This window comes from Bos indicus, chromosome 16, assembly GCF_029378745.1.
Source record: "Bos indicus isolate NIAB-ARS_2022 breed Sahiwal x Tharparkar chromosome 16, NIAB-ARS_B.indTharparkar_mat_pri_1.0, whole genome shotgun sequence".
NCBI classification, from domain to species: Eukaryota; Metazoa; Chordata; class Mammalia; order Artiodactyla; family Bovidae; genus Bos; species Bos indicus.
In genome coordinates, this window is record NC_091775.1 from 53,698,660 (window position 1) to 53,724,775 (window position 26,116).

General features: G+C 46.0%; 1 protein-coding gene across 1 annotated transcript in view; it reads right to left on the reverse strand.

Moving 5' to 3' along the window:
• Nucleotides 1-26,116, reverse strand: part of KAZN (kazrin, periplakin interacting protein) — a 1,348,869-nt gene that overhangs the window by 514,387 nt on the left and 808,366 nt on the right. The window contains exon 3 of the mRNA XM_070768463.1: nucleotides 18,525-18,765. Within this exon, the coding sequence (XP_070624564.1) occupies nucleotides 18,525-18,765 (241 nt within the window). The remainder of the gene's footprint in view (nucleotides 1-18,524; nucleotides 18,766-26,116) is intronic.

A 26,116-nucleotide genomic window follows, 5' to 3' on the forward strand; every position in this document is an offset into this window, starting at 1 on the left:
AGGCTGGAGCTTCCCTTTCTGTTACTTCTTAGTCTCAGGTACAGTCAGGGTTAGCGTCGAGTCCTCTTGGTCATCTGTTGGGTCTTTCCCCCATTGCTCTCTCCTCTTCGGGCCTCCAGCAAAAGGTGGGCACCTTACACATCCTAGTATTCCAGTGCCCAGCACCAGGCTTCATCAATCAGAAAATGTGCCTAGCGGATACTAACTTTGCAAACAAAGCACAGCTCAGACCCACCCCGGTACGTGCTGGGAGGTCATATACCTACGCACGTTTACTGCACGCAATTACGACCTATACATTTCTGGAGGGCATGGCAAGTACCAAATGGTGTGCTCGGCTCTCCGATGCACCCTCTCCTGTGATCTTGAAGCTCTGGGGTGTTGAGGTTAGTGTTATCCCCAGGAGCAAACTGAGGGCTAGACTGTAAAGCAGCTTGCCCACCACACACAGCTAATACGTGTTAGAAGAATAGGATATGCATCCAGGAGATGGACTAGAGATTTCTGTCCCACGCTGTAAACTCTAAACTTACCTGTGTCTGCATCTTGGTTTGTTTAAACAAGTCATTACAATGAAAGCCAGTGAGACCCTTTCCTAGTCATTACTCTCTCTCAACTATCTCTGCATTATACCCAGATGACAGCATACTGTTGCGGCTAAACTTGTCTTCAATGGTCCATCTGAATGCAAAACACAAGAAAGGGAAGATCACATTTGGTATTCCGCCTATTTTTCCTCTGGAACTCTTTTTTTTTTTTTTCCTTGCCATGCTATTATCTCAGTTCCCCCAACCGAGGATCCAACCCGGGTCCCCCTGAAGTGGAAGTGGAGAGTCTTAACCACCGGACCACAAAGGAGGTCCCTTCTCTGGAACTTCTAAACCCAGTGTGGGAGTAACTTTTCCAACAGGCCTGGCAGATGGTCATCTAGGCTCTAGTGATGACCACATCCCTCTGGACAGCTCTCATCCCTAGCTAGGTTAAACTTGACTCTCTCAAATGTTCCTTCGTAAGTCCCAGGTGACCCACCAGCTAAATATTAACTAACACAAAAGAAATGAACACCATTGACGGGGTCTTCCAGGTGATTTTAATTGCAGGTAATAAACCACTGTTAAAAGGAAGGTTTATAATAAGAGGATGCCTACTAGTTTAGGGTGTTTGCAGTGAAACAGCGAAATGATTTTGTAAATGCCATCTTCTCTAATAAACCTGAATGCTGCTGGAGAGATTAGGCCATTATCCAGTGCTGGCATAAATGAGAAAATGATATGATGGATCACATGCTTGAGGGGTTTTAGGAATTAGATGGAGATGGGGCAGGATGACGCTAGTTAGCGATGGCAGTTGGCCAATCAAATCATATTGCCTGAAATCTAGTTTAGGGCCAGTTCTGTTATTCTGACTGTAACTGGTACTCTCCAATATTCATACCAGGAAGTCACTGTAGAAATGTTTGTCTAAATAAAGAAGAGTTTTCTTAAAGCCTAGGGCCCAAATCATAGATTTATCTGTTTGTGTCACAGTTAGGCAGAGTTTGAGGAATGGAAGAATACCTTAAAATCAGAAGACTCAAAGGCCTGGGGCATAATTTTTCAAGACACGTATCAAAAACACCTAACTGCACATAGCATTGCTGAGAATGGCCTTGCACAGGGCTGAACACACATGTCCAGCAGATGCATTCTATCGCCACAGTTCTCAAGCTGTGGGCCACAGAGACTCTGGGTGGCCAGAGAGAGTGACTTACAGGAAGTCCCAAATCCACATGTCTCCAGTGTGCTGCCTGTGGACAGAATGAATCATTTTTATTATATACATGTACCATTATCTTTCAAATACATGCAGATGCAGAAGAGGTGGCCACTTGATAATGCTACTGAATTCAATGCATTCTTTTGCATTTATGTATTTTCTCAGAGAGATAGACAAAAAATACAACTACTAATATGTAGGGGCCAGAATTCATTGAAAATGCCCCACCGCTCTCGCTCTCTCTGCGGCATTAAAAAGAGTCTGTGTGAAAACTGGGAAGGAACCATTGCACCACTGGGAATATGGAGGACAAAACATTAAATCCAGATGTAAACTGAATAGCCATCTTGGCTAAAGTTTAAACCACTGAAAACTGGCCCCTGGATAATGTTAGCAGCACGCATGTTCACGAGAGAAGTGATGATTTCGTTGGTATTAGTTTGAGGTACATTATCTGTTTTCTCTGAATAACACCCACTACCTTAGCCTGCCAGCCTTTGTGAGTTACGACTTTCAGTCCTTAACCCTCCCTGTTCATTTATGTTGCAAATATCCCTATGATTTCTCATATGAACCACTTATGAATTCTGACCATGACCTCAAATACAAGTCTAGGCACACGTGTGTTTAAAGGGCTGGAAAGCATACTCAGCAGGGCATCATGGGAAGCCTAGCTCCTTCCAGGAGAAAGACCCCTAAGAAACACAGGAATATTAAGAGAAAGACCTAGGATCTGGAAAAAAAAAATACAATCTTGAACCTTTAGGGGAGAGAAATCGACTGAAGAAAGGAAGAGAATTTCATTCAAAGGGAGGAGAATTCAGAGTTCAATAGCTATTAATAATGAAGAGTTCTATCTGTTGAACCCCGAAGTCCACCCAGCTTCATGCCAGGTACACTATGTGTTATTCCACTAACTCAGGGAGTAATTTCCTCCCAGGAAAAAACACACTGGGCAATGTCTAAAGACTTTTTTGTTATCACGCTATAGGGGTACTACCAGCATCTAGTAATGGAGACCAGTGCGTGTGTGTTCAGTCACCCAGTCATGTCCAACTCTCTGTGACTCTATGGACTGTAGCCTGCCTGTCCATAGGATTTTCTCAGCAAGAATACTGGAGTGGGTTAGCATTTCCTCCTCTAGGGGATCTTCCCGACCCAGGGATCGAACCCACATCCCCTGCATTGCAAGTGGATTCTTTCACCACTGAGCCACCAGGGAAGCCTGAGACTGGGGATGCTGACAAATCAACCCACACAGCAAAGAATTTTCTGGCTCAGAATGTCAACAGTGCTGAGAAACTCTGCACTAAACTATCCTAATCACTCCCTAAAGGAGAAAGTATCAGCTTCTTGTCACAGAGGTGGAAACTGAGAGCTGTAATGTCCCGCAATCTGTTATATCTCCAGGACTTGGATCAGACCTGTTTCACCCCTTTAAGCCCATTGGGGCTTCCCAGGAAGTGCTAGTGGTAAGGATCTGCCTGCCAATGCAGGAGACATAAGAGACTCAGGTGTGAGCCCTGGGCTGGGAAGATCCCCTGGAGAAGGAAATGGCAATCCACTCCAGTATTCTTGCCTGGAAAATCCCATGGACAGAATCCCATGGTGGACTACAGCCCACGGGGTTGCAAAGAGTTGGGCATGACTGAAGTGACTTAGCACAGCAATCTGCTATATTATACTGAAGATGGAAATGATCTCATTTCATAAATAAGGAAACTGAGGCTCAGATGTCAAGTGTCTTGCCCTGTATCTCACTCTTAACTGGTGGTTCTTTGTCTCTTCATAGGTCTTTTAAGGTCTGTGATGATGACTAAACACAAGTGACTTCACCTCTAACCACGAAGCTGCTAACAAATGTTTCTTTCTCTTGTCCATTAACTGTTACACCCCTAGTAATTAACTTTTTGTTTCTGCTCCTTTAACACTGTAATCTAGTGGTTTTATTGCTCACATCTAACTTGCTCGCTTAATCAATCATTATTAAGTTCCTTCTGTATGCTAAGCACTGTAAAGGTGCTGGATATAAACGGGTCAGAAGGCAAATGGAAGAGAACTACAAGTCCAAGGGGTTGACAAACTAGAGCCCAAAGGGTGCCTGCTTTTGTAAATAAAGTTTTATTGAAACACAGCCACACCCTTTAATTTGCCTATTATCTATGACTGCTTTCACATTACAGCAGCAGGTCTGAGGAATTATAATAGATACCGTTTATTCCATAAAGACTATAAAATTTACTATCTGGCCCTTGACAGAAAAAGCTTGCTAGCTCCTATCCTGGATATTGTCACTTTGCTTATTTAACTTACATGCAGAATGCATCATATGAAATGCTGGACTGGATGAGTCACAAACTGGAATCAAGATTGCTGGGAGAGATGTCAACAACCTCAGATATGCAGATGATACCATTCTAATGGCAGAAAGTGAAGAGGAACTAAAGAGCCTCTCAATGAGTGTGAAAAAGGAGAGTGAAAAAGCTGGCTTAAAATTCAACGTTCAAAAACTAAGATCATGGCATCTGGTCCTATCACTCATGGCAAGTAGAAGGCGAAAAAGTAGAAGCAGTGATAAATTTTCTTTTCTTGGGCTCCAAAATCACTGAGGCTGGTGACTGCAGCCATGAAATTGGAAGACACTTGCTTCTTGGAAGGAAAGCTATGACAAACTTAGACAATGTATTAAAAAAGCAAAAACATCACTTTGCAAAGGTCTGCATAGCCTAAACTATGGTTTTTCCAGTGGTCATATACGGATGTGAGAGTTGGACAATAGAAAAGACTGAGCACCTAAGAATTGATGCTTTCAAATTGTGGTGCTGGAGAGGACTCTTGGGAGTCTCCTGGATTGCAAGATCAAACCAGTCAATCCTAGAGGAAATCAACCCTGAATGTTCACTGGAAGGACTGATGCTGAAGCTGAAGCTCCAATACTTTGGCCACCTGATGTGAAGAGCCAACTCATCTGAAAGGACTCTGATAATGGGAAAGACTGAGGACAAAAGGAGAAGAGAGTGACAGAGGATGAGATGGTTGGATAGCATCACTGACTCAATGGATGTGAACTTGAGCAAACTCCGAGAGATAGTGGAGGATAGAGCCTGGCGTGCTGCAGTCCATGGGATCTTAAAAGAGTCAGTTAGACTCAACTTATCAACTGAACAGCAACAACAATCCTAGCTCCATCATTCAAGCCACAAGAGCAGGCAATGAAGTGAACTCCGAGCAGAATCAGGAAGTGCTTTCTTTCATGTCCTGTGCAATATTATCTCTTGGCAGAGGTGGGAATCCTAAGTGTTTAATGCTAATACAAATCTAAAACTTAAAAAGTACCAAAACATTTTGATCCTTAAAAATACTTTCTGCTTTTCTAGAGCCTACTATAAATAGATCTTTAAATGAAGTTCAAATGTATATTATTTCCATTTTGCTGTCAGACGTTTGGGAAGCCTTTAGTGACTGTTCCTCATCACATTGAAATGAAACAGAGATCAGACTCCCAGCCATTGCATTAGCTGCTTAGGTGTCAGTTAACCACAATGGGCTGTCTGCTGAGCTTCAGAGGCTCCAGGCTGATCTTCCCCTCGGGTGCACAGCAAAAGACCCCATTCTAATTTTCCCTGAGTTTTCTGCCACACTGTTGGACTTTGGTCTGTGGATGAAATTCCACTGATCTGAGTACAAGGTCTGGACATGAACTTGGAGCAGCAGGAGGTTCCCCCAACTACTCAGGCAGTTACAGCCACAGCAGAAGTGAGAACACGCACCTACACAACCAGCAGGTGGAGAATTCAAGCCAACATGCCTTGGTTATTGTTCATTCAAAGACTCTGATAAAAGAGACCCTGAAGGTTTCATAGCGTCTCCCTGAAGGGACAGTGAAGAGAAAGAAATTAGGCAGATTTACTGTGATGGCTCTATCCTGCCCCCAACACTCCGAGAGAACATACACCCACATGCTAAGGCCTCACAGATGTGCTTCCCATATTCAGAAATCCTAAATGGTAGTGGTATCAGGTGCAACAAATTGTCCTCAATGTGGGAGTCATTCCCCGATCCAATTGATTAAGACAAATAGGAAATTCCCCTGGTGCAAATCTGCTCTGGTTTACAGGTCTCTAACTGCATTAAGGGAGGCTGTGTGCTGTGCCTAGTCCCTCAGTTGTGTCCCACTCTTTGCAACTCCATGGACTGTAGCCTGCCAGGCTCCTCTGTCCATGGGGATTCTCCAGGCAAGAATACTGGAGTCGGTTGCTATGCCCTCCTCCAAGGGATCTTCCAGACACAGGGATTGAACCCAGGTCTCCCACACTGCAGGCGGATTGTTTACTGTTGAGCCACCAGGGAAGCCTTAAAGGGAGGCTAGAAGAAGAGATGGCACCCCACTCCAATACTCTTGCCTGTAAAGTCCCATGGACGGAGGAGCCTGGCAGCCTGCAGTCCATGGGGTCGCTAGGAGTCAGACTCGACTGAGCGACTTCACTTTCACTTTTATGCACTGGAGAAGGAAATGGCAACCCACTCCAGTGTTCTTGCCTGGAGAATCCCAGGGACGGGGGAGCCTGGTGGGCTGCTGTCTGTGGGGTCGCACAGAATCTGACACGACCAAAGTGACTTAGCAGCAGCAGCAGCAGAAGAGAAAGTCTAAGCTAAGGCATGAATAAGATAGGTCATTAAAAGAGAAATCAAATGATTGTAAATCCCCACAGAGATGATGAAAGAACTTAATGTAAAAAAAAATAGGACTAAATCTGTAAAACTGATTGTCCTTTCACCATGGAAAGACACTGGACATGGGAGCTCAGAGTACTAGAGCACGGTCTTGGGGTGACGGTGTCACTATCCAGGCCTTAAAAGACAGAGGGCCCATGCTCAAGCGGGAGTGGCCAGGACTTCCCTCATGATCCAGTTGGTTAAGAATCTGCCTGTCAATGCAGGGGACATGGGTTCAGTCCCTGGTCTGGGAAGATCCCACGTGCCACAGGGCAACTAAGCCTGTGAGTTGCAACCACTGAAGCCCACATGCCCTAGAGCCCGTGCTGTGCAACGAGAACCCACCACAGTGAGAAGCCGGTGCACGACAACCAGAGAGTACTCCCTGCTCGCCATAACTAGAGAAAATCTGCACGTAGCAATGAAGACCCAGCACAATCGAAAACAAATAAATATTTTTAAAAGGGAGATAAAGGTCAAGGCAAGGTCAGATCTCACCCCACCAAAAGTTCTGGAGCCACCCTCTGCCCCCATTGTGCAGTCACAGTGGGATCTTACAGTGGGAGAAACAGGAGAATTTGGTTCAATGACCAACTCAACAGTCTTGAACAAATCAGCTTAAATTACTGTGCCTCAGTTTCCTTATTTGAGAACAAGATTGCTGTGTCTACCTCAATTCCATCCTATGGGCCAGCGGGTAGGATCCACAGAGACACTGCCTATGCAAGTCTTTGTATGCTGCAAAGATCTGGGTAAACTCTAGTGCTTCCCTAGCAACTCCTGGGTGCAAAGGAAGAAGACTGGGTGAAGGCAGCAGAAGCCTGGAAAAACGATTCTGAGCCTTGGCTTTAGACACAGAGTAATAACACTGAAAGTGTTGAAGGATGGGTTTTGAGTTATCCCATGGTGGAACGAGGGCTTCCGGTGGCTTAGTAGTAAACAGTCTGCCTGTAATGCAGGACACTTGGGAGACCAGAGGTTTGAGCCCCAGGTTGGGAAGATCCCCTGGAGGAGGAAATGGCCACCTGCCTCAGTATTCTTGCCTGGATGACCCCAGGGACAGAGAAGCCCAGCAGGCTACAGTCCACGGGATCACAGGGTCAGACACAACTGAGCAAGTAGAGCACGTACGCATGGTGGGATCAACCCATGTGTTAACCAGCTGAGTTTTAATAAGGTTCTGTTCTATTGGACACTGTTCTACTGATCCACACTGTAGAAAAGCCAACCAGGAATTATGCTCCTTCTTCAGAGGGCATCTATTAAGACTTAAACATGCCTCCTTGCAGGGCTACCTGGTACCAAGTCAAACTGTGAACAGAACAATCAGAGCATGTCTGCTAGCCAACAGGCTGACAGTCTCCACAAAATGGCCTTTCTGTTGATTCTCAAATCTAAGATGTGTCAAAAGGTAGTCCCTTTTTTTTTCTCGCTTCATATAGTAAACCTTGTAGGAACAGGCAACGAAATCCACTTGATGAATGTGTTAATTAAGATAATCAATACACATATAATCACAGGTCAGTTCTCCTCAGCCATCATTCATCAAGCTCTATGGTACCACAATTGCACTATCTAGGGTCAGTATCAAATTTCTAAATTTCATACCTTACTATCTTCAGGAAATAGTGAGTACAGAACTTCAAATGGCAAAAATGATGGGGAAAGTGTGACCTAAATCCCACTGTGTTCCAAATTGTACTAACTGAATTAAAGACACCATCCTCAGTGGTTTTAAAAAAATTCAACCTAATCAAGGAAAGTGAGCTACGCTGCAGCTGACAAGAAGCCCCAGTCTTGACCAGGAAGATAATACAGGGGGTGAGCAGAGCTTCACCTGCATTAAAATTCATATTGTTTCTTTGGAGGAAAAAAACAACTATTATTCAAGATCTAAACCCTGTGTCATTCACATCTTCCTTCTTTGGGGGAGAAAGTCTCAGCCAGGAGCTATTCTCTGCGGGATCCAATCCCAACCTACCCCCAAAGTTGCACTTTTTAATAATCTCTCATGGTCAGTTTAACCTTAGTAGAGAAATCAATGTGTTTTCCCAGCATGCTTTTATTACATATTGCCACTGTCATGTACATCTGTGAAGCCTTCTCTATTTGTCACTCCATCATCTATTTTCCCATTACACCTGTCTAGACCTTTATTATAAAATGTAATTATATTTCCATGTCAGTCACACCTACTAGACTACGAGCACCAGGATAGCTTGCTCCATATCTTATTAAATCTCTGGTCCTTGAACCTATGTACCTAATCTCTCAAAACAGATGGAGACAGAGAGAAGAGAGGGGGGAAAGAAGAAAAGGAAAAAGAAGAAGGGGAGTGGGTAAGTAGCTCTGTAGGCAAAAAAGACGAAACCATACTCCTGGCATTTCCTTGTGCTGCTTGCCTGGTATCTCGATATTTTATTGTAGAGAATCGGGTGGGCTCCAGGGTCAGCTGAACCTGTATTTCTATCCCGCAGATGGCCACGGTCTAGAGCGTGGAAAAACAATGAAACAGTTCTGAGCCTCAGTTTGTTCATTTGTAGAATGGAGATGAGAACATTATCCAACTCACTGTGATAGGGAAGTAGATGAAACAGTGTTATCAATCACACTGCACAGAGCCTGGGAGTCAGGAAAAGAGCCTCAAAGGTGCTGGCTATTGCTGTCACTGTGCTCTTGGATGACCTCCAAGGTCTCTGCAGCTCCCCAGTTCTGCTCCTGGAACATCCTTTTCCTCAAAATGAGTCAAGCCCCTGTTAAGAAGCTCCAGGGTCCACTGTCCCCTTTCCCAGACAGTTCAGTCCTCTCTGTGACTCTCTGCAGCCCAAGCCCAGCAGCCAGGCAGAGAGAAGGAAGATTCTTACATTTGAACACGGCTCTGCCACTAAGCTGCCCTGTTACCTCTGGCCAGATACCTTTTTGGCTACAGACTCCCTAGCAGTGACAAAGCATATTTTGTTCTGTGGAGCTCTAAGGATTTATGATGAACGACTTAGTGTCTGACGTGCAAATCCTAACTACAACTGCCATGATGCCAGCTTTAGAACAAAAATGATTTCTTGGGCAGGAATGGGAAAAACTATGTAAAGTTGAACAACATCCTAGCTGGGACAGCAGGCAATCTCTGGAGTCACATTTACTTGGGTTCATCTCCTGGTTCTGCCACTTGCTAGCTTGGTGACCCTGGGAAAGTCACGTAACCTTTCTGGGCCTCAACTTTCTCACGTGTAAGGTGGCAAACCCAGTACTTACCACGGAACGTAGTTTAAAGGATGAATTGAGAGAATACAGAAAAAGGGTTTAGAACATGTTAGTGTTGACATGTGTCAAATAAAGACTCGATTAAAACCATGTGTCATTAAACCTAGACAGCATATTAAAAAGCAGAGACATCCCTTTGCTGATAATGGTCTGTATCATCAAAGCTATGGTTTTTCCAGTAGTCATGTGTGGATGTGAGAGTTGGACCCTAAAGAAGGATGAGCACCGAAGAATGGGTGCTTTCAAACTGTAGCGCTGGAGAAGACTCTTGAGAGTTCCTTGGACTGCAAGGAGATCAAATCAGTCAATCTTAAAGGAAATCAATCCTGAATATTCATTAGAAGGACTGATGCTGAAGCTCCAATACTTTGGCCACCTGATGTGAAGAGCTGACTCACTGGAAAAGACCCTGATGCTGGGAAAGACTGAAGGCAAAAGGAGAAGAGGGCAGCAGAGGATGAGATGGTTAGACAGCATCACTGACTCAATGGACATGAATTTGAGCAAACTCTGGGAGATAGTGAAGGACAGGGGTGCCTAGAGTGCTTCAGTCCATGGGGACACAAAGAGTTGGACATGACTGAGCACCTGAACAACAACAGTCATTAAACCAATGAGCTTCATGTAAAACCATGACAAAGTCTGCACATGCTATAATTCAGTAATTGAGGATTCATTCATTCATTCATTCAGTAATCATTTACTGAGCTCTTGCTGTGTGCCAGGCACCGTTCTAGGTGCTGCAAAAGGAGCAGAAAACAAAGCAGATGAAACTCTCTGTTCTTACAGAGTTACCGTTCTAAGATTCACAGCTGGGGTATCCTTTAGTCTGTGGCATAAAAAATGGTTTTCAGCCAGGGATGATGCAGCCCCCAGTGGATATCTGGCAACATCTGGAGACACTGTGCATTGTCACAATTGTGTAGAAGGTCTACTGACATCTGGTGGGCAGAGGACAAGGATGCTGCTAAATACCCTGCAGGCACACAATGTCCCTCCAACAAAGGATTATCCTGGCCCAAATGAAAACAATGCCAAGACTGGGAAACCCTAGCATAAAGGAATCTGTGAGTAGTTATAAGTCTTTTGTGGGGCATGGTCCTGGGCCATTGGAGACCACTGAGGTCGCTAGGAGAGAACCTAGGAAAGGGAAATGTATGGCTAGAAGGGAGAAAAACAGGACTGCAGGATGCCAGGCTTGCCTGGAACCATCCTTCCCAAGGCAGAAAGCATACAAAGTCTAGGGAGTAGGAGGCCCCACTCCCTGGGTAAAGTTGGTTCTTTCCATTGGTGACGAGTGACCCTTGGGTTGCTAACCTTGTGAGTAGGACCCAATTCTCTCTTTGGCAGTTAACCTCACACCTAAGGGAGAGGTATTTCTCTTACCACAAGATGAGATGCAGCTTTTATCTCCGGGTAGGGAAGATCCCCTGGAGGAGGAAATGGCAACCCACTCCAGTATTCTTGCTGGGATAATCCCATGGACAGAGGAGCCTGGCGGGCTACACTCCATGGGGCTGCAAAGAGCCAGACACCACTTAGCGGCTGAGCATGAGCATGAAGATTTCACATAAGGACCCAGAAACTAACATCAGTTTAGGGAAACATAATAAAAAATGGACTAGAAGATTGTAGTTTCTTCAATCTTCCTAACGGACAAGGCAAAAGATGTTTCTGGTTTAGAAGACAATACAGCTTTAAACAGCAGAGAGATTTGATGGGTTTGAATTCCTGGATCAGTCACTACCAGCCAAATGACCCTGAGCATCAGAGTGGGATGAGTTTAAGAGAAAGGACTCCAGAGCCAGAGCTTGGTTACTTAATGGCCCTTTGACAAGTCATAGGTCATTTTTTGTGCCTCAGTTTTCTCATACATAAAACGGGTGCAAATTGTTGTTGCTTAGTCGCTCTACGTCACGTCAGACTCTTTGCAACCCCATGGATTATAGCCCAGAGGCCTCACTGTTCATGGCATTTCCCAGGCAAAAATACTGGAGTGGGTTGCCATTTCCTTCTCCAGGGGATCTTCCTGACCCAGGGATCAAACCTATGTCTCCTGCATTGGTGGCAAGTTCTTTACCACTGAGCCACCAGGGAAGCCCCAGATCCAGTGGTACCTGCCACATAAGTCATTACAAAAGTTAAGTGCATAAATTCAGAAAAGCATTTCCAACAGTGCCTGTCTCCAAGACTATGTCAAAGCTTGCTGTCCTCATCCCCATCGCAGTCAATGCTATGTGGTGGTAGACGGGTGACTTAACTTCTCTGAATCCCAGTCAGTTTCCTCTTTAGAAAAATGGGCATATTAGTTGTCACTTCACTGGGCTCCAGGCACAGTTATGCATGTGAGGCATCAGGAAAATACTTGACATGTTGTAAGTCTTTGTTGTTATTATTTATTGAAAAGTTTGACAAAGCACTGAAGCTAGTTCTCCTTTAGTTCTACATGACGCTACCTGCCTTCATCGAAAAGAAGACTCCATGGCATCAGAACACCACGTGCCTTGAACACCCAGCGTCTTGTGATGTACCCAAGAGGTGAGCTCTGATAACTATAATGACGTGCCAAAGGTGAGTGTAAAGTATTAGCTCTGGACCCACCTTCCTTTAGAGGATACTATGTTCTTAATGATGCACGGTACTTCTTAATGATACACATCACATACTTCGATCTGTAGAGCTGAGACAACATTGGGATGGAGGTTCTTTACGTCCCCTTTTCCTCCAGCGCTTGCTTTGGTGGAAGAGGAGAGGTTGGGGAAGCTGGGCAGGCGGCTCCCCCTCCCATTTCTCTCCATCCTCCCAGCCTGACTCCCCATCACAGAAGGTGCAGAGGCCTCGGGGGTGCTTTGCTTGCAGACCTGCCTGTAGCAGGCTCCATCTGAGCTCTCGTGCTAGGGTCTCAGTTCATCAGAGGGTAGAGGGGACAGGGGCTTTTCATAAGTGGGACCCAAAGGTCCAGCAAGGCCAAGTCAACAAAGACACTAAAACAAATTGAGAACCCACGATGTCCCACCACACAGAAGCCACCTGCTCCAACAGTTGTTCTTGCCAAACTCATTAAAACTATATTCAGCATCTTTCATGTTTCCAGCAGCTTAGGATTCCAAGGGAGAAGCAAGCATGTCTACAGCGCACAGCCTTGAGTCTGCCACCTAGATCTGAGGTGCATCAAACCAGCAAGGATGTTACAGACTCATTCAACCACATGGGGAGGAAGAAAAGATTCCTTTGCCTGGATTCCCTCCAGCTTCTTCATAGTCAAGATGGGCCTGGAAGGGGACCTTGAGGATGGTGACGTGGGCCAGCAGGATGCTAACCTGTCCTGAGCTGTCAGGTATCATCTGCCACAATAGATGGTCACTCTCTTGGGTTGGGAAGATCCCCTGGGGAAGGAAACAGTCACTCACTCAAATATTTTTGCCTGGGAAATCCCATGGACAGAGGAGCCTGGTGGGCTACAGTCTGTGGGGTCGCAAAGAGTTGGACATGACTGAGCACACACACGCACACGTGCTCCTGGCTTCAGAGAAGCTGTCTTTTCCTAAATGATTCCGCCTGGAGTTTCTCTGCCTGCATTTCAGATGACTAGGGCATTGCAGTGACTGCCGGTGGTGGCACCCCTTGTTATCCCATGTGTTACTCACCCTAATATCCAGCCCAAACAGTATGGACTCATTTTCATTTACAAGATCACTTAAAAACCCATTCCTTGGCCTCAGCAGGCAGAACAAGTTCCACTCTTGCCTGATAGATGGCAGGGGGTAAGATGCCAAGCACTAATGCTCACATAAACCCATACTGGCAAAAGTCTGAAAAACACTGAGAAAGTCATGTGATTTCACTTGCCTTTGCTACATAACTCAGGAATAAATATAAATGAAATATGCAATGAATATGGCCAGGACCCCAGGCTCGACCTTCTGGGCCCCATATGACTTGCACGGTGAACCGGCAGCGTTCCAACGAGCATTCCCCACCTGCCAAGTCCATCTGCTATGAGCTCACTGGCAGCCAGGAAGTCACAAATTATAACCTACAGGATTCCTCAAAAGTGCCAGCAGTCTTGGGGAGTAGAGAGGGTGAAGGAATGGAGAAAACACGCCTTGTCTTACATGGGGAGGATGTGTGATTAGGCTCCTATTATAAAAATCAGATTGGCTCAGACTTAGATCAAAAAAGTTTTGAAAAACCTCAGTCAATCCTGAAATGCTGGAAGCATGAAATTAACCAGAACCAGAAACTTTACTTAAGGGGTCCTCCAAAGGCATTTTCCAAAGACAGTACAAAAATAGTAAATACTAGGCAATCAATAACTAATTTCATTCACACTGTACTGATCTGTACGTAATTTCTTGGTGACCACGCACGGTGATTTTCAGGAAGAATTTTGAAGTCCCATCTCATGACAGCTTACCAGATTAGGAAAAGACAGACAAGTCTCCTATAGCCCATGGATATGACTGGAAAAACCAAGGCATAGGTTCTGGATGAGCTCTGTAACTTAGGGGTGAGCCAAGAGAAGTCCCCAAGATTCCACTGCGCTTAGTCTCATCCTCTCTACCACATGAAAATTCTCTTGCTCAAAAAAGATAAAAGTCTACTTGAGAAAACAAGAGTACACAGAGGCAGAATGAAGTGGGAAGGGGTTGCCAAAAGACAGAACTCATTTTGCAAAGCAACAGTGTCTAGCGTCTCCGCAGACTATTCACACATTCAATTCAGTCCCAAGGTAATTTATGCTTCACCAATGGGTTTCCAGTATTATCATAATGCTAGATAAGAGCCATCAGACCTGAAGTAACAGTCTATTTTAATGCCTAGGGAGAAAAAAAAATAAAACTTGCATCTATTTATGGAAATTTACAAAGGTGTAAGAAAATGACCCTTTTCCCCATCCTAATCTAACTGATGCAGTAGACAGTAAGCCCTCAACACCCACGAAGATGCTATGAACATTTCCACTTACTTAGGCATATAAATACAACTATTTCCTTAAAAAACACAAAAATCATGGCAGTAGGTATGCATCCTACTGAGCATAGGTATTTTATGTTATATACAGCTAAACACCTATTTGCATTGGGTACACTGGAGCTTAATTGTTTTATTCTATGCACAGCAAAGCAATCAATTGAATCTAATATTAGCCATTCATCAGATAAAACATTTTCAGAGAAACAAACTGCCATATTTTCCCCTCAAAGAACAGCAAGTATTTTAAACACATTTCCCAGAGATGATACGCTGAGGAAAACAGCTTAGAAACGTTACTTTAAACAAATCCATTCTCTGGCTACCAACAACAAGACAAATTGGAACAAATGCTTGGCTCTGTTCTTTCCAAGCCTCCTTCTGTCCACCTGTCAAAGGCAGTCGTGACCTCACCAACCCAAGAGGCAGCTTTGGAGCCTTGAGAAGAGCCACCCTGCACGGATGCCCTGCGCTCCGCATGCCAGCATCCTCATTAGGGATTATCCGACTCACTTGAAGCTGGGAGAGAGAAGATGGGCTGGCTGCCAAGCGTACTTTCAACACAGATTCTGAAAGAAGATCCTGCAAAGTGTCGAAAGCCCAGATTTTCAGCAGTTCACTTTCCAGACTCCGTTACGTAGCAACCATGCCCGCTCACAGAGGGTACCAACCAAGGTAATATTTTGTTTAAATGACACACTGCATTAACTCTCTAGGAAAACCCAAGTTTTCTTCATCAACTTACCTACTATCAGATATCCTCACTGGAACAAAACGTACACTGGTGGATTGGTGAGCTTGTTTAATTCATCAAAAATAAAATTTTAACAAAAGTATCTGGAAATGGATCAAAGAGCTTTTCAGCAGGAAGAGCAAAAGATGACTCTTCCTTGTAACCATTTGTGCTAATATTATTAAAAGGACATTAACATGCATTTCATATGTGCATAATGCCCTCTAGTTAAAGATACCGTATACAGTTGCATGATAGAGGATGAGATGGATGGATGGCATCACTGACTCGATAGACATGAGTCTGAGCAACCTCCAGGAGTTGATGAAGGACAGGGAAGCCTGACACGCTGCAGTCCATGGGGTTGCAAAGAGTCAGACACGACTGAGTGACTGAACACTTGCATTTTGAAAGATACTCATTTCATTCAAACCTTTGATTTGAAAAGTGATAACTCAATAACAGTAAATACTCATGCGCTTTGAGCCCATTGACTTGCACCAACCCAGACAAAATTAGAACAGAAGACTGATTCAGAAGAACAGTTAGGAACCCTCAGGAACTGAGCTCCTGTGAGCCTTCCTAGAGGTATGTTACAAAGAAGCATAAGAAAGCCAATCAAAAAAAAAAAAAAAAAGAAAGAAAGAAAGCCAATCAACCACACTTTGAAATTAACCCAAGAAAGCCCAGCGTTTCCCTTTAGGAATAGGAGAGCACTAGCAGAAGACACTAGCAGACCACCTCTGCAGAAGGTTTCTGTTCCAGCAGAATGCTGCCACATGTCATGAGAACACAAAGCAAAACAAAATAAAAACAAACCCCAAAACACTGACAGAGGCTAAATAATGCAAAAGTGCTGTATGAAGAAATGGTTACTATATATAAGCAAATGATGCCCCACTGAATGCATATGGGGGTCTTGTTTTCTTTTCAACCATCACATCAGTTTAAATTGACATCAATTTAGAGGGCTATGTGGCCAACCATTAAGCTGAGTTAAAATCTTCAACATTTTATTTTCTGATTATAAAATCATTAAACTCTCCCAGTAAAGGTTTTGAAAAATACCAGTGGTACACAGAGGAAAAATCAAGACCATCCTTCATCCAGCCACCCACAGACAGCCCCTGGCCAGGGGAGGCACGCGTCTCAGAATATGAGGGAGCTGCCGGTTTTGTGTGTTTTTAGGGATATCAAGAGATCCAAAAGCCATTTCCATTTCCACAGCCTTGTGCATTTTTGTAAGAAAAAAAGAAAGAGGAAACAGCCCCCGATTGCTCCACTGCAACAATTTAACCATCAGCTAAGTATCACAGTTTCCAAGTTGAGTGTGTAGATCATTGTGGCCCGACCTCCTAGCGTGCTCAGACTGCACTAGACCCAGGACTCAGATAAAAGCCACTTAACTTTTCTTTGGCTGAGAAAGGGGCGGACAGTGGGAAATAAACCAGCATTGTTCACTCTGCTTTACCGTGGCTTTTGATTCTCAGCAAAACGTCAGTTCTCTGCTATTTTTTAAGGCTGGAAGCATCCCTGCTGATAAAAAGTAAAGCCTGACCAGGAGTCTAACTTCTCTTTTTTGCCCAGGTGCCAGCAGAGAGCATCTTCCACACACAATGACATAACAAGGGACAAATGACAGAATAACCAGATATCCACCTTGAAAACTATGCAGCAAGCACCATTCTCACAACACCTTCCCACCATGACGTCATGCTACTTTGGTACCAAATTATTGCCCCAATTCCTAAGACTCTTGACAGACTCCGGAAGTACCAAGTTAAGATATGAGTTGAACATAAACTGCTAATGTTCAAGCTTAACATCTCACACCAGAAAAAAAAAAAAAAAAAGCATGCCTACTGCAGGAAGGTAAGGAAGAAACAGAAGCTGACAGAGAGAAGGCATTCCTATGAAACCAGACTTGCTCGCTCTCTCTCAACACTTAGAAACCTTTGAAATAACAATAAAACCAGAAAATCCTTCTGGGCCACTGGTACCTCATATTTCATCAAGTGACATATTTACACAAGTGACCCTCCTAGACTGGATTTTTTTTTTTGGTCACGTCCAGGATTTCAGCAGTTTAGTTTGCAATCAAATGATATTAATAATCAGTGACAACTTTTCTTAAAGGGCAATTAGACAAAAAAAGAAAAGGGAAAAAAATCCTGAAAATCCATTCTGCACTTCTAATTCACAGAAAACAAACAGTATGGATTTTTCTTTTTTCTTTTTTCTTTTTGATGCTTCCTCCATCTTTTAACCCTTGTATGAGGGTTTCAGAGCTTCATCACTGTCAGTGTCAGCACAGACTGTCCTTTTTCCCCTTCTCCTAACTGCAAAGAGTCCCTTCAAGCAGCAGCTACCTGGAAACCCACCATCTACGACGCCTTCATTTCGCCAAGAGCCCATCACTCAGCCTTTGAGGTCTAAGATTTCCCCCTGGAAAGTGCTCTCAGTGTTTATATTTGCTGGAAATTTAAACTCCCTGCTGAGCACAGCATCTACTGTTGCATTGATATAATTCCACTGCCTGCGCGATCTCAAAAGGGGAGAAAATAAAGTCCAGATGCAATCGAGACAAGGGATTTGGCATCCGTGGAGAAAAGTGCAAACCAGTCCAATCCTCTACCCCAAACGCGGCAGCAGAGCCTGGCGCTCCCTCTTGGGCAGTCGTTCCAAGGAAAGGAGCCTCTGGAACTGGGGGGAAGCTGTGGCATTCACCCCTACAAAGGCCCGGGCATGAAAAGTTTGCCCACGGAGCTGGGGGCTGTGTACCATCTAAAGGGCACTTTCTGCTGCCGAGGGGTACCCGCCGGCTGCGCCTAGCTTGCGCTGGCCAGGGCCGCCGTGACCGTGTGAACCCGTGCACGCTGCGCCCGGGTTTTCGTTAATGACAGCAGACTGCAACTCCCAGCGCGGGAGCAGTACTGGCCACCGCCGGGCGGAAAGGGTTACAAGCCACAATGCAAGGCGGTTTCGCCGCGGGCGTGGGGGGCAACGAGTCCCCGGGCGCCTCCGGGTCCGGTCCGGGTCTGGCTCGCTCGCCTTTCCTCCGCCCCGGGCGCCAGGCGATCCCTACCTTGCGCGCTGTGCTGGTGGTTCTCCATGTTCGCCGCCGCGGAGTCCGCCGCCGCCGAGGCGCTGGCCGCCGCTCCCGGGCCCGGGCCGGGGCCGCCGCCGCCGCTCAGTTCCGCCAGTCTCCGGTTGGTGGCTGTGAGTTCGGCTCGCAGGTTGGTCACCTCCTGGCTGGCCGACTGGACCGCCCCATCGATGCGGAGCGCGAGCTGCTTATTGTCTTCCATCATGCTCAGGATTTTGGCCTGGGGGCGAGAGAGGTGACAAAGAGCTGCATGATGCGCGGGGATTGGGGGGCGCGCGGCCGGGCACCCCCGGCTCTACCTGTTGGGTCCCCCGCGGCCCGGCTTCCCCGAGCCCCGACCCCCAGGCACCGGCAGCGCCGGCTCCTCCGGCGCAGGAATGACAGCGGCGCTTCCAGCCCGAGCCGCGGCGGAGCGAGGCGGAGGGTTGGGGAGGGGGGAAGGGGGGAGGAGAAAGAGGAGGAGGAGCAGAGATCGCCGAGACCCCGGCGCGGAGAGCGACTCGGAGAAGGACACCGCGCGCCGCCCGGCACTCTTTCAATGGAGCCTACCATTCGCCACGCACTCGGGAGGGGGCAGGGACCCGGGGCGGGGGCGCTGCCTCGGCCTCCCGCGCCCCCCACCTCTGGGACACACCCCCTCGTGGGGCGGGTGCGGCGGGCGGTGGCCCAGCGTGGGCCGAGGTGGCGCCCCTGGCGAGGCGTGGGGGGGCGCCTGTTCCCAGGCCCGCTCTCGGTCCCCTCCCTGGAGCGGTGGGGCGGCCCCCGCCCTGGCGAACTCGCGCCTTAGCGCGGGTGCAGGGACTGGGGAGGAGGTGGGTGCTTGGGAGAGAGGGGTGCTCGGAAGAGGGGCCCCGGAGGGGAGCAGAGATGGAGCTCCGGGGGAGGGGGCTGCTTGCTCGCGCTCTGGAGTGGAGTTCTTGCTTAGCTGTTTCCTTCAAATGCAGCTGGGAATGTTCAGCGGGGAACTGGGCTACTGCCCCGCGTGCCTCTCACTGTCCACCTCGACCCTACTCCACCCCACTCCACCTGCACCTCCAGCGCCCCAACCTGCGTTGTCCCCCCTTCCTCCGAAGGGTCTCCCTTTCCTTCCCCAGGGTGGATCACTGGCCCTGTGGCCTCCCCACCGCCCGGCACCGGTGGGTGCATAGATCGGTGGCTTTAGCCAGTCTGAGGCTTCTTAGCGGGGCTAAATATTGGGGGGCAAAAGGAATTCGGCCAGGAGAGAAGTCTGGAAGGCTCCTTGGGGCTTCCCTCTTCCTCCCCCTGCTAGGAGTGTGGAGGCCCCGCTGCCTCAGTTTACATCGCTCCTTCTTCCTGGGAGAACAGAGGTAACCTTAAAGTTGATACACCCATCAAGTGCCTCTTTCTCCTGGAGGAGCACAGGCTTTGCATTTTTCACTGGGGCCCTGGATTCCAGCCACCAGACCTTGTTACCATAGCAAGCTTCGTTCCATGCAAATAGGACCATTTAAAACAGTCAGTGTAACCGGAACAACCGAACAAGCTCGCACCACCATTCCAGCTGGGTCAACCTCAGGAGGACAGTTCAGAGTTTCTGGAGCTGAGGGTCTTCTGCACGCCCTGGAGGTTGCTCACCCTCCAGATTCGACAGCACTTGTTGGAAGCCTATTGTGTGTAAAGTACTCAGGATGCATTGTCATCTCTTTGAAGAAAGGATTATTGTTCCCAATTTGTTGCTGTTCATTCACTAAGTCGCCTCTGACTCTCTGCGTCCCCATGGACTACAACATGCTAGGCTTCCCTGTCCTTTACTGTCTCCCAGAGTTTGCTCAAATTCACGTTCATTGAGTCCGTGATGCTATCTAACCATCTCATCCTCTGCCGCCCTCTTCTCCTTTTCCCAGTTTAAACATGAGGAAACTGAGGCTCTGGGCAGGGTAAGCAGTTTACCCCAGGGACCCACAGAAATCAGGTGACAGCAGGACTGGGAGTGAGTAGTCATTTGATCCTAGTCAGCCTCACGGTGCCTCGGGTGCCGGGTGTTTCGTTTTGTTTTGTTTCCTTATATGTGGAACCGTAAAAACCAGGACAGGGAACCATGGCATACTGCAGTCCGTGGGGTCGCAAAGAGTTGGACAGGACTGAGCAACTGAACAACAATTAAACTGACTCTTGCTCTGTCCCCCTGTGAGTACTAACAAGCTTGTGTAAGAGGGCAGGACAGTATTAATGGAGCTGTGACAGCAGACTTAAGTTTTTACTCTGTACACACTACTCAGCTGACTGGCCAGCTGGGTCTTGAACCCCTGACCTTAGTCTCATTAGCACAAGTTCTGACCCACTGGACCAACAAAGGAACTTAGACTACTTGGGTTTTGGTAAACCAGGATTTCGTTCTTTGAAGTATTTCAGTTTCATTATGGAGGAACCATCAAAAATAGAACTTTGTGGGTCTTCAAAAAGCAGGTGTGTGTTATGTGCAGCCAGTGTGCAAAATGGTTTGGTTCTTTAAACACTTAAACATAGAACTACTCATAAGACCCAGAAATTCCACTCCTGGATATATACCACAGAGATAAAACAGATATTCAAACAAAAATTCGTTCACAAATGTTCACAGAAGCATTATTCACAACCGCTGGAAGGTGAAGCCACCCAAATGCTTGTCAGCAGATGAGTGCATAAACACTTTGTGGCTTATCCATACAATGGAACACTCCTCAGCTATGCAAGGGGTGGAGCGCTGACACTCACGACAAGGTGGGCGAGCCTCAGTACATTCTGCTAAGTGAAGGCAGCCTTAAACTGTGCGGATCACAATAAACTGTGGAAAATTCTGAAAGATGTGGGAATACCAGACCACCTGACCTGCCTCTTGAGAAACCTGTATGCAGGTCAGGAAGCAACAGTTAGAACTGGACATGGAACAACAGACTGGTTCCAAACTGCAAAAGGAGTATGTCAAGGCTGTATATTGTCACCCTGCTTATTTAACTTATATGCAGAGTACATCATGAGAAACGCTGGGCTGGAAGAAGCACAAGCTGGAATCAAGATTGTTGGGAGAAATATCAGTAACCTCAGATGTGCAGATGATACCACCCTTATGGCAGAAAGTGAAGAAGAACTAAAGGGCCTCTTGATGAAAGTGAAAGAGAAGAGTGGAAAAAGTTGGCTTAAAGCTCAACATTCAGAAAACTAAGATCATAGCATCTGGTCCCATCACTTCATGGCAAATAGATGGGGAAACAGTGGAAACAGTGTCAGACTTTATTTTTGGGGGCTCCCAAATCACTGCAGATGGTGATTGCAGCCATGAAATTAAAAGAAGCTTACTCCTTGGAAGGAAAGTTATGACCAACCTAGACAGCATATTGAAAAGCACAGACATTACTTTGCTGACAAAGGTCCATCTAGTCAAGGCTATGGTTTTTCCAGTGGTCATGTAGGGATGTGAGAGTTGGACTATAAAGAAAGCTGAGCACCGGAGAATTGATGCTTTTGAACTGTGGTGTTGGAGAAGACTCTTGAGAGTCCCTTGGACTGCAAGGAGATCCAACCAGTCCATCCTAAAGGAGATCAGTCCTGGGTGTTCATTGGAAGGACTGATGCTAAAGCTGAAACTCCAATACTTTGGCCACCTGATGCAAAGAGCTGACTCATTGGAAAAGACCCTGATGCTGGGAAAGATTGAGGGCAGGAGAAGGGGATGACAGAGGATGAGATGGTTGGATGGCATCACTGACTCAATGGACATGGGTTTGGGTGGACTCCGGAAGTTGGTGATGGACAGGGAGGCCTGGCGTGCTGTGGTTCATGGGGTCGCAAATAGTCGGACACTACTGAGCGACTGAACTGAAGGAAGCCAGACACAGAAGGTTACATTTTGTAGGATTTCATTGATATGAAATATCTAGAGTAGTAAATCTATGGAGACAAAGCAGATTTGTGGTTACCAGGAGTTGTGGAGAGGGGAGAGTGTGGAGAACTACTTAACAGAGACTGAGTTTTATTTCGGAGTGATGAAAACGTTTTGGAACTAGAGAGAGGTTGTGTTTGCACAACATTGTGAATGGACTAAACGTTATCTAATCGTTCACTTTAAAAAGATTGATTTGAGTCTTCCCTGTTGTTCTAGTGGTTAAGAATCTACCTTGCAATTCAGCGGATGCCGATTTGATGCCTGGTCTGGGAGGATCCCATATGCCATGGGGCAACTAAGCCCGTGAGCCACAACTACTAAGCCCACTCTCCCTACAGCCCATGGTCTGTAACAAGAGAAGCCACCACAATGAGAAGAGTAGCCCCCGCTCGGCCACAACTAGAGAAAGTCCAAGTGCAGCAACGAAGACCCAGTGCAGCCAAAAATAAATAAATTTTTTAAAAGGTTAATGTTGTGTTTTATGAATTCTGCTTCAATAAACAAAAGTATGTATGCAGATACCAAAAAGAAAAAGAGGAGAGGGGTATCCTGGAAACAAACCTTCTGAGAAAGCAATTAAGAGCCGCTCTTCTTGAAGTGCGAAGGACAGGGGAGCCTGACGTGCTACAGTCCGTGGGGTCGCAGATCCGGACACGACTGAGTAACTGAGCAACAACTTCTTGAAGAGCTGTGTGTATACTAGAGTGCACATGTGTGTGTGCTCACACCTCTGTACAACACTCATCAGCACGCGCAGCAATTGACCTGTTTACATCTCTCTCCTACTTCCCTGAGAGCCCTGCGTGGGAGGAGGAGGGTGGTCATTTATTTACCTGTTATTTCTCTTCACATCCTTGCCACCTAGCCCATAGGAAGCGCTCTGCAAATGAATGTGTGAGCGGTTTGTACAGTAAACAAACTGACCAAGTGTTACTCATTTTCTACTTCAGTGAGATTATCCCCACGCACCAGAATCTTCAAATCAAGTCAAAACAAAACAAGCCACACCCCAAAATCTAACCGGGAGAAAAGAAAGCAAAGACCCATTCCTTGGGCACCTTCTCACCTCTCTCTGCCCTCCTCTTCCCCAACTGTGGTACAGCCACTGAACTTGCAAGAAACTCTCCTTAGAAACTCCTGGGGTGCCTCCTAGGATTTTAAAGAATTTTATTTTTTGAGATTTGTTTTCTAAATACGAAAAAAAGGAGCTTTTCCCAGCTGTGTCTCCTTACGTTCACGCACATGCAAAAAGATCAGATCTCAGACAGAAAACCTGAAATTAATTACCCTCTAGAATCCACTTGATTTAAACTGAAAAGCTTACTTAATCTATCTTCCCCACCCCCTCCAGCTTCCACTGGCACTTGTACCTAGGTGATCTCAGGTAACAAAACAGTCACAGAATTCGTGTCCTTTTCCACTTGCCTATCTGTAGGGCAAATATGCACTTACAATTCATTTCTTGGGAGACACATACAACCTGTTGGGTGATGGGCTTCAGATCTGTCATCCATAAAACGCTCTGGGATTCCCAACTATGAGAATTTAACAGTACTGTGTGTTCTGTTTCAAGATTCTCCCTTCTGTATATTCCTAAAGTAGACCCCACCTCCCACCCCAGTAAACTGATGTTAAGAACCAAGCTAGAAAATGTGTTCACTGTATAGGGACCTGATGCTATTTTCCCAGCGTCGCCATCAGCCAAAGCCCATCCAAGGGTCGGGCAGTGCAGCGGCCAGTATGCACCGAATGTCTGCTCTGAGCAGCGTGAGCAAACTGTGCCGTGCACTTTGGATGCCTGTCAAAGCTTGCCTGAGCATTTTGGAAAGTCTGTAAGACCATCCCAGCTCAGAGAAAGAAAATTCCTAATAAGAACCAAGACAAAGAGACTAACTCATTGCTGACAGCAGTGTCATCTTCACTTCCCTTCTTCCATAAATAGAGTGATTTTATAATGTAATGTCCAAACTGGGACACTTTTGAGAGTGAAAGATGGTGTTATGAATAGTGAAGCTGGGGCAAGTGGCATAAATTGGAACTGTCCTAGGAAACCCCTGAGCCACTGGGAAGCCACCCCAGAAGACCTAGTGTGTGTATACAGCGTGGGCCAAGCTGATGCCCCTGGCGAGGGGCGTGTGTGTGTACATATCTATATGTATACATATATGTATACATATGTGTGTGTGTACATATCTATATATATACATATATGTATACATATATGTGTGTATATATGTGTGTACATATCTCTATATATACATATATGTATACATATATATGTGTGTGTATACATATCTATATATATACATATATGTATACATATATATTTGTGTGTTTGTGTATATGTGTGTGTATACATATCTATATATACACATATATGTGTATATATATGTGTGTGTATATATGTGTGTATACATATCTATATATATACATATATGTGTATATATATGTGTGTGTGTATATATATGTGTGTGTATACATATCTATATATACATATATGTATACATATGTATGTGTGTGTGTGTGTGTGTGTGTGTGTGTGTGTGTATAGTTGCTTCATTCTACAACCAAATGATGTTATTTGGTCCTAGAAGGCAACTTTGGTACCTTTTACTCCAGTACCCTTGTTTTGTTTTTGTTTTTTTTCCCGGTACCCTTGTTATTTACTGCTGCTGCTAAGTCGCTTCAGTCGTGTCCAACTCTGTGCGACCCCATCAGGTGGGGCCCACCAGGCTGCCAGGTGGCAGCCCACCAGGCTCCCCTGTCCCTGGGATTCTCCAGGCAAGAACACTGGAGTGGGTTGCCATTTTCTGCTGCAATGCATAAAAGTGAAAAGTGAAAGTGAAGTCGCTCAGTCGTGTCCGACTCTTAGCGACCCCATGGACTGCAGCCTACCAGGCTCCTCCGTCCATGGGATTTTCCAGGCAAGAGTACTGGAGTGGGGTGCCATTTCCTTCTCCATGTTATTTACTGAAGGGGAAACAAAGACTTTGATACTCTCACACGTTGGTGGTTGATTGTACAAGCTCATCTTCCCATCCTCCATAACTTCATATCCACAAAAATTGTTGCTTCTGTCACGAAAACCCTTCTCATCTTGGGTCTCCCTAGGAATTCTAGCCACATATAACTTTTCAAAGTACTTTCACATCTCTCCTCTTATTTTATCTCTGCAGCAACTCCATCAGAAAGAGGAGGTAACTGGAATCTGCATTTGGCAGGTTAAAACACTGAGGTTAAAGAGTTTGTCCTAAGATTATGAAACTGAACCAAAAGGCCCTTGAGACCAGCCCCATACCTGCATGTGCCTCCCCCTCTTAGCCCCCAGTACTCAGTACATATTTGTCAAGTGAATGAGCTGGGACCAGGACTAGAGTATCCCCACATGTGGCTTCACATTTTCTCTCTGAGTCAGTCAGGCTCCTGGTTTGTCTGACTCAGGTCAGGATCTGGAAGCAGCATTCAAATGCTTTCTCTTGCCAGGTTAAGTTCCTACATGGGACAGGGTGATACAGGGGAGGTCTGAAAAGAAGCCTAGGAGTCAGTGTCCTGAGAAATCTCGATGCTTCTTTGGGTCAATATGTGGCTGCCTATAGGAGCCGGGGAGAAATGTGATCCTGCTACTTTCTCTTGCTGCAAATAGTGTCCCTTACTAGGCTGTAAGAGGCACACCTCTGGACTTCAGGCT